The sequence below is a fragment of the Manduca sexta genome, chromosome 13 (assembly GCF_014839805.1).
Source record: "Manduca sexta isolate Smith_Timp_Sample1 chromosome 13, JHU_Msex_v1.0, whole genome shotgun sequence".
In the NCBI taxonomy this organism is placed as follows: domain Eukaryota; kingdom Metazoa; phylum Arthropoda; class Insecta; order Lepidoptera; family Sphingidae; genus Manduca; species Manduca sexta.
The window spans coordinates 10549366-10561488 of NC_051127.1; the positions used below are offsets into that span (position 1 = coordinate 10549366).

Below are 12123 nucleotides of genomic sequence, written 5' to 3' on the forward strand. Positions count from 1 at the left end.
GGCCTAAAAATGTCATCGAAAAAGTGTAAAAACGACGTGGAATCTTTTTGCTATGTTTGCGGTGAATTCATTAAAGTGAGCCAAAAAATTTAGTTTATTGTCAAGTAAGACACCTTGTGAACCCTATGGAGCTTATTCTAACTTGCCCGTACGAAGTCAAGATAAAATATGCGCACCTCACTTCTCTTCAGGCTGGGATTTTCGTCGGTCCACAAATAAAGAAAATAATGGCAAGTAAAAAATTTCTACAGCTCCTGAATACTCATAAAAACAAGCGTGGCTCAGCCTTAAAGCAGTCATCCATGGGTTCCTCGGTAGCAAGAAGGATGAGAATTACAAAGAGCTTATTTCTATTTATGATTGACAGCTTCGAAGTCATGGGTTGCAGAATGTCACTCAAAGTACACATGCTACATGCGCACATGGATAAATTAAAAAAATAACTTTGGTGAATATTCCGAAGAGCAAGGGGTACACTTCCACCAGGATATAATGAACTTTGAACAACGATATCAAGGACAATATAATGAGAACATGATGGGTGATTACATTTGGGGGCTCATACGAGAAAGTTCGGAATTTTACACTAGAAAAACCAAATGTATTCACTTTTAAAGGTTTTTTGTATTCATTTTTTTTTTGTGTTTATGTTAATTTATGACGTATTTTATAATTACAATCAATAAAAATATATAATTCATAAAATATTTTCGTTTTAAATATGATCGAAATTAAGGAATGGAGCTTTTCTACGAAATTTTCAATTTCGTTCTGGTGTCTACAAAAGCAAACTTTATAAGATAAAAATATTTTTTCTTTCTATAGTTAGGTATACGTAATCAAAATCAGAGGTACAGAACTCAGACTCAAAATTCATGTTGACCTTTGTTATCACAGCAATAACGTTCATAAGTTTGTGTTAATAACTTCGCCAAAGGTCTAAATATCAACCAAAGACTTTGTTCTCCAGAGGTTTTGCATCTCACTCAATCGTATTATAAATTATCTTTGTTCAAAGCCGATGTAGGTAAGTAAATTTAAACTCGAATTAATATCATTTTCAGAGCTCACTGTATTCCATTTAGAATGCCACTAATGGAAGAATTTTGCTTACAAAAAAAAAACTTATTCATTGTTATGATTTCTTCCAATCATTTTATAACGAAAATCAAATTTAACGAGAATTTTGCTCTATTAGAAAGTATCATTTTGATGACAAAGATTTGTAACATTGGAGGCGGGCGGAAAGTAATGCAGTAACTCCCTCCGCGACCCACCTGCTGCGAACCTTCGGTAGTGGACACACTCCTACGCAATATGTAGGGGTGGGTGGATTTTTGCAATGCGACCCGATCTGTCCCGGCAAATGGACACGGTCCATAAACAGAAAATAGGGATGTTATTGTAAAAATAGGTTGTAAAACAGAAAATCTACAGATAATAAGGTTGGCAACACTGAGCAAGAGAGTGTATTACTCTTCGGCACAGAATACATACGCATACGGTGCAAACGTAACGAATGAATGTACGGCACATATTATGTACTTTGGTTTGATAAATGGCAAAGTTTTCCGATTGTGTGGAAGTAGCATTATTTATACGTATACGTGGCGGTATAGTGGCGCGGGCGCCTGTTGGATAAATGCGACAGTGATTACTGGTTACGTAAATTTCAATAGCGCCTGAGTGAAAGTAATATCAAAATTTGTACGAGCAGATTTGTTGCACTTGTATATACCTTTAAAATTATTGTAAACAACTTATTGAAACATATTTATTTCTTATAAATATGCCACCTAAGCGCAAAAAAATCGGCAGGCCTGTGATTCATAAAAATAAATCCTTGAAGAAAAATGCAAATTGCAAAGTCAGTACAAGAATAAAGCAAGAAGATAAAACGCAAGCGACGGATGTTTTATTGATTAAAAATGAAATATTCGATGAAAGTAATAAGTCAGTTGACGATGATGATGATATTGATTGCAGCGAAAGTATTGATACACCTGTGTTGTGTCCTGAAGCTAAAAAGGTACGCTGCAAAATATGTTTAAGATAAGAACAAATCTTCGATAGAATAGCGTATATATCTTGATAATTAGCCTCACATAAACACAAACTTTTTATCTATGCTAACTTGGTGTGTTGGTGCCATGTTGAATACATCCAACTTTTAATCTCTGTTTTTAGAGTTGTTTTGTAGAGTACATTGTTTTTGTTTAATCTCTTGGCTTAATCACTGTTTTGAACTTGTCTGTCTACATTAAGGCTTTCTGGCTCAGAGAATGGCACGAATTATCAATATGATATAATACTAACACCTTAAACTGATGTAAAACCTTAAGACTCATGACAAATGGAAAAACAATAATACCATAATTTCACCCAATTGATGGGTTATAAAACTTTACTTGTTTAATACATCCCAGTTAAATACTTACTATCTTGAAATTTGAAATGATCTTGTATATACAACCTAATTTGATAGTTTCCAAGTCCCTGCAGGAATATCCAATCCAACTCTAATGTCCCAAGTTCGTTTTGAAGACAAATTTGTATTATTGTTGTTGATTTAATACATCTCTATTAATTATCAGCTAATAATTAGTATTTGTTTGTACACCAACAGCCAAGAATTTCAGTTGTGTGTTAATACATTACTTCACAACGTTTTGCTGTTTAATTGAGTAATTCTTATTTTGTTTCATTTTAATTATATATAGAACATCAATGTTTTATAAATAAGTTTGTAAGAATAGTTTAATTTACATTCTGAATGTTTAAAATCCCTAACTATCAGTTAAAATAAGAAATAGATTGACATATTCCTTGGAATTACCCAAGGAACATGGGTGTAAATAACGTTATATATTATCTAGGTACAGTATACCATTATTATAGCTACTACTTTTATAAGTATTTGGAGTGAAGGAGACAGCTGGATGCTTATTTCATCGGAGTGTTTTTTCAGCTTGCATACTACTGTGAAAAGTGTCCAAAAAAATTTAAGTTTAAGAAGAGTTACAAGCATCATCTTCGTAATGAACATTCTGACTCACCCAATAGTGTTGCATGTGATCAATGTACCGTAAGGTGCCCTGATAAGCAAACTTTAAAGGAACATGTGAATAAATTTCACGAGAGAGATATATATGAATGCCCTGGCTGTAATAAAACATTTGTGCGACGTTCACATGTGATACGACACATGGCACAAAGCGGTTGTGATGGTAACAGTGTTGTCACATACCCATGTGAGGTAAGTTCCAATATAATTAAGACTCATTCCTTCTGCATTTAGGAGTTTTGTATAGTTTCTAGTGATACAAGTGATTTTTATCTTATTAGGTGGCTCACAGCTGTCTAAACAATAAACATAAAAAACTAATAGAATAAGCCAATTGGAAGCAACCACAGAAAATTTTGATTTATGACATTGTAACTACTGAACATAATAAGACTTAACAGCTGATGTCTCAGAATGGCGAGCACAGTGGAATACAAAACAATACTTTAAATTTCAAGGTGCTTGATAGTTTTTATTTTGTCTCGTCATTCCAAGCAATAAAAAATATAGGTAGAAATCACTGATATACAGGCTATTATAATTTTATTGTAATTGCTTGCTTGATTATTATAGTAATTAAATTATTTATATTAATAAATAAATTAATTTGAATTGTGGGTATCAACAATTAAATAATTTCTTGATACCTCCAGATCCAAATATTATATTTGGTGCTAAACAAAATTAGCCTGATTAAACTCAGTCCCTAATTTTTACGGTCCATTCTATGATGGTGTTTCAAAGACATTGAATAACCTATTGACAGCATGTTAAGCACTTTAAATTAATTTAATTACAGATTTGTAATTCAATATTCACAAGAAAAGATAATCTTATGGTTCATCTAAGAATACAACACATACATAAAGAGAGTCACTCCTTCTCTTGCAAATATTGCCGATTCGTGACAAAGAACTTCTCAAAGCTAACAGCACATTGGCATAAGAACCATGCAGGTAATTAATATAAAATAGCTGATATTTTCTTTATTTTTGTATTGATAAGGTCGGTGTGACATCTTGTCACATGAACATTTAAAATAAGAAAACAATTTATTATCAGTGATATATGTGTACTATGTACCTTATTACCAATTGGTAATAACTTTTGGAGCAAAAATTTGGCTCTAAATTATTGTTTAATGTCTTTGATTAAAAGTGACATCAAATTACCGTTTATAATTTCCCCAACAGAGACTCCAAATTTGTATGAATGTAATCACTGTGGAAAATCAACTGGCTCTCGTGCAGCTATGGCTAAACATTTGGAAATACATGGAGAAAAGAAATTCTCTTGTGTCGTGGTAATATATCATTTATATATCTTTTATTTCTAATCTCATTTACGACATAGTAAGTTAAAAACTTATACAAATAGATAATTGATGATTAATCTAATATTATTCTAATCCATTTTTCTGAAGCTATCGTGGAATACGAACTGGTAAGTTGGTTTTTAAAAGTATTTTCCTAGATTAAATTATAGTGTTGCATATCGATAAATAATCGATTATCTATCGAATAGTCAAGCCGAAAGCCTTATATCGACTGTCTATCGATATTATTGTCACATTTCAATACTGTTGATGCTATCATACGGTCTATATGATAGGTTTTGGTAAAAACGAATGGTTTTTGCAATACTATCGATACCATCGATACTATTGAACGTATTATTATTGATAATATTGATGTCACCGCTGTTATCAATAGTATTACACATGGTAACTGGTGAGCTAAGGATACTATGGATACTATGGATAGTATCGACAGTATTGACATAGTCGATGCAATGAATATCATGAATAGTTTAAATGTTATTGTACGATTTTGTGTGTTAATCTATAACATAACAAATAAACTATATGAAGAATACAATAAAAAATCATAAAAAAATATTTAAAAGTTGCAAAAAAAGACCATAGCAGGGTTACTCGGCCATCCCTTATCCAAATATTATATTCAAACATTTATTAATTTTCACATAACATTACAGTGTGGCTACAGCACATTTACGGTGGAGGTTATGCGACGGCACGTGTTGACGCACGTGGATGAGAAGCCGTACAAGTGCAACTTGTGCAACCGCTCGTACATACAACGGTTGCAGCTGCAGCGCCACCTCGAGAAACACGTCGGCAATGTATGCGGCGTGTGCGGCGAGGAATTCACCACAAAGACTAGGTGCCACAAACAATCCAACTGTTTTGACAGTAACCGTCTATACAATGTCCCCTAAACAGAGTTAATATTCTATATTCGACCACGCTAAATGGTGACAGCCCTGTTCAGTTCTGACAGACCCAGAGAACGATATCACACTGGCTATTTGTTTTGAAAACGAGTTCTTGAAACTTTACACTCCGCAAGACCGCAGTCCCGTCCCCGCCGCGTTCCCCGTCCGCCTGACCCTTCTAATAGTGCCGGCCCGTGTGCCGACTAATATGGTAGTGCAGCTATACTCTAAGTGTGTTCCGCGGAACCCTAGGGTTCCGTGATACCTCTGTCGGGGTTCCGCAAGAATTTAGAAAAAAAAATCAAAACACCTCTCTCTGGTCGCTCTCTTATTTATTTATTTATTTGTATTTGTAGAAACATGTGTTACAATAGCTGGTACAATATCTCATAAGTTTCGTATCAACAATTTTATACTTGTACAACCCGTTCGCTCTAAGTTTGCCGGTCTGTGGAATGCGCGTACCCTCCCCCACGTGACAACAAAACTTATAATGTGTCATAGTTTTACCCAAATATGTACGTACACAATTTTTATTGTTACAATTAAATAAAAAATATTTTTATATTATGTTTTGCTGACGCTACTTTTCGAACATCATACCTATCGCCAGCGGCAAACTTAAAACGAGCGGGTAGTATACTTGTGAGCGCGCGTATAAAAACAATTGTTTTATTGTAGGGTTCCATCAAGTATTTTGCTTCCCAAAAGGGTTCCGTCATTTAAAAAGTTTGAGAACCACTGTGGTAGTGGATAGATTGTTAGTTCACTACAACTAGGGGCATCCATAATTGTTGATATCTCATCCTCTCACAGTGAGCTGCAGTTCGTATCCCGTTAGTTTTGATTTTAAAGATTTGCGAATGCCTAAAGCGCTCACCCAAAAGTCCGGTGTGTTTGTATAAGCCGACCCTGGCCAAGCTAAAGAAGAGTTAATATAGCTTTTTTCCTCTTTTGTATACGAGTGAAAGCCAGTTGTATATGTATGCAACTTACGTTCACGTTATGATATTATTTATTAGTATGAAGTATCTATACATTGCAATTTGCAATGCATAGATACTTCATGCATTTTGGCTTCAAATAACTCATAATTAAATACTGAGGTCTAACCCCACGGATGCTTTGGACAATGTTTTATTTTGAAAATATGACCAAAATTACATTGCTCCAATTTTTTGCTGGACTTGTTGACTCTGGAGAGAAGTAGAACAATTTTTTACTACTCTACAATTATTACCATATTGATTTTTTACATTTGTGATCGGAATACATTTTGGTCAAATAATGTCAAACTTGTTGCCTCTTTGCTAATAGTATACAAAAAATATGTAGTAGTGTATATGATCTAAATATTGTATACCATACACACAGCTTACGCATTTTATCCCTGTAGGGGTATGGAGAGACTCGGCTAGTGCATACACTTTTCGCCGTGTGTATTCCGTCTCATTATGGACGATTTATATAATTTGATACATATTGTTATTTTTACAGATTGATCGCTCATCAGAGAGCGCACAAGGGGCTGGATAAATTGCACTGCCCAATTAAAACTTGTCCATACTCTAAAAAAGAAATCGCCAATGAAGCAAGTTTAGATACGCACTTAAAGACGCATTTAGGAAAAAAAGGTATCATTTTACGTTTCAAAACATTGTGTTTGTAAAATATGTTTTCGTTTTCGCTTGAAAGAATGATTATCGTTACCGCTCAGCCTCAAGGGCAACCGGAGGATTACGTTGGGGGAGAGTGATGTATAATACTATACATCCTGTGTACATGATTGCAGATTACGCGTGCGACGTGTGCGGCAAGCAGTTCCACCTGGAGGTGAACATGCGGCGGCACCTGTCGACACACACGCTGGACCGGCCGCGGCGCTGCATGTACTGCGTGGCGGCGCGCGCCTACGTGCGCGGCGAGCAGCTGGTGCGGCACGTGCGGCGCCACCACGCCGCCATCTTCCGCGCGCACCTGCAGCACGTGCGACAAGTGCTCGTCAGTATGCCCCTGCACTCTAGCTTGTATATAATATCAAACATTTGTAATACGCATTCCCACTACAAAAACCTGGCGATCTCCAAAAAGTAACGGGTTTGAGTGGAAGAACGCAAATCGATGGACTATGTCCAGGATTACTGGCAATGTTTTTGGTTCCCGAATAGGTCCCTCACTAAACCGCGAGCAATACCTACCGACATACGTTTGGCTAGGAGACATTCAAATTTTTATGTTATTCACAGGGGTCCAGTGTAGATGTGGAGCGAGTGAAAAAATCCGAATTGGATTCAATTTTAAACGTTTTAGACGCCGAGTCTGAGCGTATCATGCAAGGCTATAGCGGGTCTGGCGTCTTATACGGAGGCATGCAAGAAAATGAAGACGAATCATACAAAGTCATAAAGGTTTATATAAAAATTGCTTTGTTTTGTTCACAGTATCATGCATATTTTAATTATTTTTTTTGTTATGTGCAGGATGAACCAGGACCTTTAATGACAGAAGAAGAACTTGTCGAAAGTTTAGATAAGCTGTTGTGCAAATTAATTGATGAGGAAACACTTCGTTGCTTTGGTTGGCCTGATGTAACTGTTGATGTGGTATGTATATGTTCGTTACATAACAGGCAGAAAAAATAAACATGAAATTATAATTATTACTTACTAGCTTTTGCCCGCGGCTCCGCCCGCGTTATAAAGTTTTTCAGGCTAAAGTTTTCCGTTATAAAAGTAGTAGTTTCCCCGGAGCCTAGGTTCTTCCCAGGGTCTCAAACTGTCTCCATACCAAATTTCATATTAATACGTTGGGTAGTTTTTGAGTTTAACACGTTCAGGCAGACAGATGCAGCGGGGGACTTTGTTTTATAATATATTTTTTAGAACTTTTTAAGAGGAACAATCTCGTCATACATCATTGTTGCATAACTTTAACCGTTTACGCAGCGCACGCAACGGAAGCTCTCAAAACTAATAAATTGTCCCCGTTTTTGCAACATGTTTCATTACTGCTCCGCTCCTATTGGTCATAGCGTGATGATATATAGCCTATAGCACTCCACAAATAAAGGGCTATCCAACACAAAACGATTTTTTCAGTTCAAACTGGTAGTTCCTGAGATTAGCCATTACTGCTCCGCTCCTATTGGTCATAGCGTGATGATATATAACTTAGACCACTCTACAAACAAAGGGCTATCCAACACAAAAATATTTTTTCATTTCATACCGGTAGTTCCTGAGATTAGCCATTACTGGTCCGCTCCTATTGGGTATAGCGTGATGATATATAGCCTATAGCACTCCACGAATAAAGGGCTATCCAACACAAAAATAATTTTTCAGTTTGGACTGGTAGGTCCTGAGATTAGCCATTACTGCTCCGCTCCTATTGGGTATAGCGTGACGACATATAACCTATAGCACTCCAGGAACAAAGGGCTATCCAACACAAAAAGAATTATTCAGTTCAAACTCCTAGTTTCTGAAATTAGCCATTACTGCTCTGCTTCTATTGGTCATAGCGTAATGATATATAGCCTATAGCACTTCACGAACAAAGGGCTATCCAATACAAAAAGATTTTTTTAGTTCGAACCGGTAGTTCCTGAGATTAGTCATTACTGCTCTGCTCCTATTGGGTATAGCGTGATGATATATAGCTTATAGCACTCCACGAACAAAAAGCTATCCAACGCAAAAAGATTTTTTCAGTTTGGACCGGTTGTTCCTGAGATTAGCCATTACTGCTCCGCTCCTATTGGGTATAGCGTGATGATATATAGCCTATAGCACTCCACGAACAAAGAGCTATCTAACGCAAACAGAATTTTTCAGTTCGGACCGGTAGTTCCTGAGATTAGCCATTACTGCTCCGCTCCTATTGGGTATAGCGTGATGATATATAGCCTATAGCACTCCACGAACAAAGGGCTATCCAACGCAAAAGAATTTTTCAGTTCGGACCGGTAGTTCCTGAGATTAGCCATTACTGCTCCGCTCCTATTGGGTATAGCGTGATGATATATAGCCTATAGCACTCCACGAACAAAGGGCTATCCAACGCAAAAATATTTTTTCAGTTTGGACCGGTAGTTCCTGAGATTAGCGCGTTCAAACAAACAAACAAACTCTTCAGCTTTATATAATAGTATAGATTTGTATTTCAATTAAACAGTAGTTATAAGTTTATTATAGTTTATTATGATATTTACCATCATCTGAGCTGTTTTCTTGTCTCGTCATAACAGTAGCATATAAAAACTGGGAGTTATATTGGAGCAACCAAGATATTTTTTTAAGAAAGAAAAACATACCATTATTAATATAAATTATAAAGATGAGCTCAGACTAGCTAGTTAGTATAAGAATATATTGCGTAAAAACTTCCAGATGCGTTTACACTAATCGCAAAATTTAAATAATTATACACAGATGTGACTTGCAGTAAGTTCTGCAAGCTACAGATTTTCACAAATCAGCTTGACGTGACTACATGGTAAAAATCGCTTGCGAAAGATAACTTCTGCAAGTTTTTATGCTAATTCAACCCAGTTTAATGAATGTTATTATTGTCTCAAGGTATTAGAGAAGGTGATTGAAAAATGCGGCTGTCGGCCGGCGGACCGGGAAATGTGGACGCGTATGCAGCGCCTGCGAGAAAACACCAAACATTTGTTCCTGTATGTGATTGAGGACAAGACCATTAACGACATGCTCGGGAAATACACCATCGATCAAATCATCAAACATATACTTGCACAAGTCTCGGAAGACGAAACAATTACAGTTGAAGACAGTTGAGTTGTGTTTACATTGCACCACACGTAAATCAGTGCCTTAAGGTATAGATGTAAGGATTAAATAACAAACTGGTGAAGGTTTTGAGAGTCAATCAAATATTTTTAGGAATAAGTGTTGAGTATGAATTATGAACGTTATTATAATTAATAACCGGGTCACGTGACACAGTGCGGCTCTTATTAGCATTGTATTAGATTCCGATTGTGGCTTTGTCCGCGCAGAAGTTTCCTGTGTAGCAAACATATAGATAATTACGTACAATTGATAGGGTAAGGTTTAAGCATCAATAAACATGAAATTCTCATATATTTGAGAGACCGCAAAATATGAGTTATTATATCCGTTTACCGTACGTGGTTGCATTATATGGCCAAATGTAGACTTATTTCTACGGAAGAGCCTAATTGCCTATATTGATCTAATACAAAACATGCCACATTATTTAATACGCAAAGTAATAATTTTGTAATGAATGATGCCTTCATTGTAATTTATACCAAAATTCGTATAAATATATGTACATACGTAGATATAGTTATACGGGACATGGAACGGCGTAATTTTTGGAATATTTGAAAGCCACAGGATCCATGGAACTAACGTACTTATTTTATTATTATGTTTATATAGATACTATATTCAAGTTAAATGATTTATAAGTGAAAATGAAGTTCCGTAATACTATACCAAATATGATATTGGTTTAATTTGCGGTTCCCCAAAAAATCCTTTTCTGTATCACTACTTATGAATTATCAGAACACAATTTGTTTTTCATTTAAATTGGCGGCTTTACTATAGTTATGTTTTTTGAACCGAAAAGCGCAAAATTTGGGTAACTTATAACATTAGATATATTATTTACGATTATATTCTACGAAACCGTTACTTTATTTCTGAGCTGTTTGTTTCCAATGAATATCGTATTTTATTGTTAGTAATTTTTTTCAATTTTTTAAATTTTTAAGTAAAATACTTTGATTTTTTTTTATTTTTACTTTATATAGGGATATTTTGCAATAAATCATATGAAATAAAACTATATTATTCATAAAATACATTTTGTATTATTTCAGTTTGAACCGTTACTCCACAAGGCAGAATTGATCAAATGATCAATTTTTGTCTGTAGTCCTGTCCTCGTAGAGTTAATATAAAAAATATGAATTGTGTAGCTGTACTTTATTAACTATGTCATATCATATTTTATAAAAAACCAGGGATAAATTTTGAGATAATTTTGCATCAGTGGCGTAACCAAACTATAAGGCTCGTGGCAAATTAATCGTATGGGCCCTTCCTGAAAATTGTTTCTTTTACATAGTTTTTTACCAAAAACCTTTGTTAAGTCCCAAGCAAAGCTCTCAACTCCCAATAAATAAAAAACAATTAGTAAATTGTACAAAAATCTACAGGCGCCTTGCATTTTACCCGTCATGCCACCCTATTGTTATGTCACTAGCAGACACCAATAAACTAGAGTCACTAGTCACTATTCCATATAACCCTGAAACTTAGTATCAATAAATTATAGAATTTTTGAAGACACGCTTGGATTGGTATTTATAGGATCTGATCTATAATATTTCAAATAAATTAACTAGTAGTAATACGTTTTTATTCGTATATAATATGTGAAAATATTTATATATTCAAAATCAATTTTATTCTCTATACTGTACATTTTAAAAAAATACATCTTGCAATATCGATTAGCTGTCACGAAAAAATAACTGGCAGACTTTGATTGATTCATTTCACTATATGGATTAACGTAACGCTTTATTGGTTTTAATTATCGCTAGCGGTTTTTGAAACCAGCTATTTTTGAGTTTACATATCTAACTGTTTTTTTGCTGATATTGATGTTCTAAATACATGATCATTTATTAATTTTAACTTATTAGAAACTAATATTTCCAAGCTTGGGACCGGCTACTATCGTGGGTCCTCTCTGGTTTGCCGGCAAACCCGACAGCCACATGACATTACGCGTGTCACGGAAAAATAACCTTATTATGT

The 12123-nt window shown here is 35.1% G+C and overlaps 2 protein-coding genes across 6 annotated transcripts in view; one reads left to right on the top strand and one right to left on the bottom strand.

Moving 5' to 3' along the window:
• Positions 1-12123, bottom strand: part of LOC119188469 — a 246457-nt gene that overhangs the window by 71647 nt on the left and 162687 nt on the right. The window lies entirely within an intron of this gene.
• On the top strand, positions 1490-10516 carry LOC115452271 (zinc finger protein OZF). Of its 3 annotated transcripts, none has more exons than XM_037438121.1 (10): positions 1490-2029; positions 2969-3256; positions 3864-4020; positions 4258-4367; positions 5060-5247; positions 6797-6933; positions 7092-7300; positions 7546-7698; positions 7780-7902; positions 9880-10516. In XM_037438121.1, exons 1-10 carry the CDS (start codon positions 1790-1792, stop codon positions 10099-10101), a joined length of 1827 nt encoding a protein of 608 aa, XP_037294018.1. In that variant the 5' UTR covers positions 1490-1789; the 3' UTR covers positions 10102-10516. The 3 variants fall into 3 exon arrangements, with proteins under 3 accessions (XP_037294018.1, XP_037294017.1, XP_037294019.1); XM_037438120.1 differs by having other exon boundaries at positions 1491-2029; positions 7546-7707; XM_037438122.1 differs by lacking the exon at positions 1490-2029 and adding an exon at positions 2726-2876 and having other exon boundaries at positions 7546-7707.

What these genes read in the sequence shown, in the direction of transcription:
- LOC115452271 (XM_037438120.1), top strand. Translation starts at nt 1,790, where the DNA reads ATGCCACCTAAGCGCAAAAAAATCGGCAGGCCTGTGATTCATAAAAAT. An exon ending in AGAAATTCTCTTGTGTCGTG is followed by an intron (nt 4,368 to 5,059) that starts GTAATATATCAT and finishes ATAACATTACAG; the next exon opens with TGTGGCTACAGCACATTTAC. An exon ending in GACGCATTTAGGAAAAAAAG is followed by an intron (nt 6,934 to 7,091) that starts GTATCATTTTAC and finishes ACATGATTGCAG; the next exon opens with ATTACGCGTGCGACGTGTGC.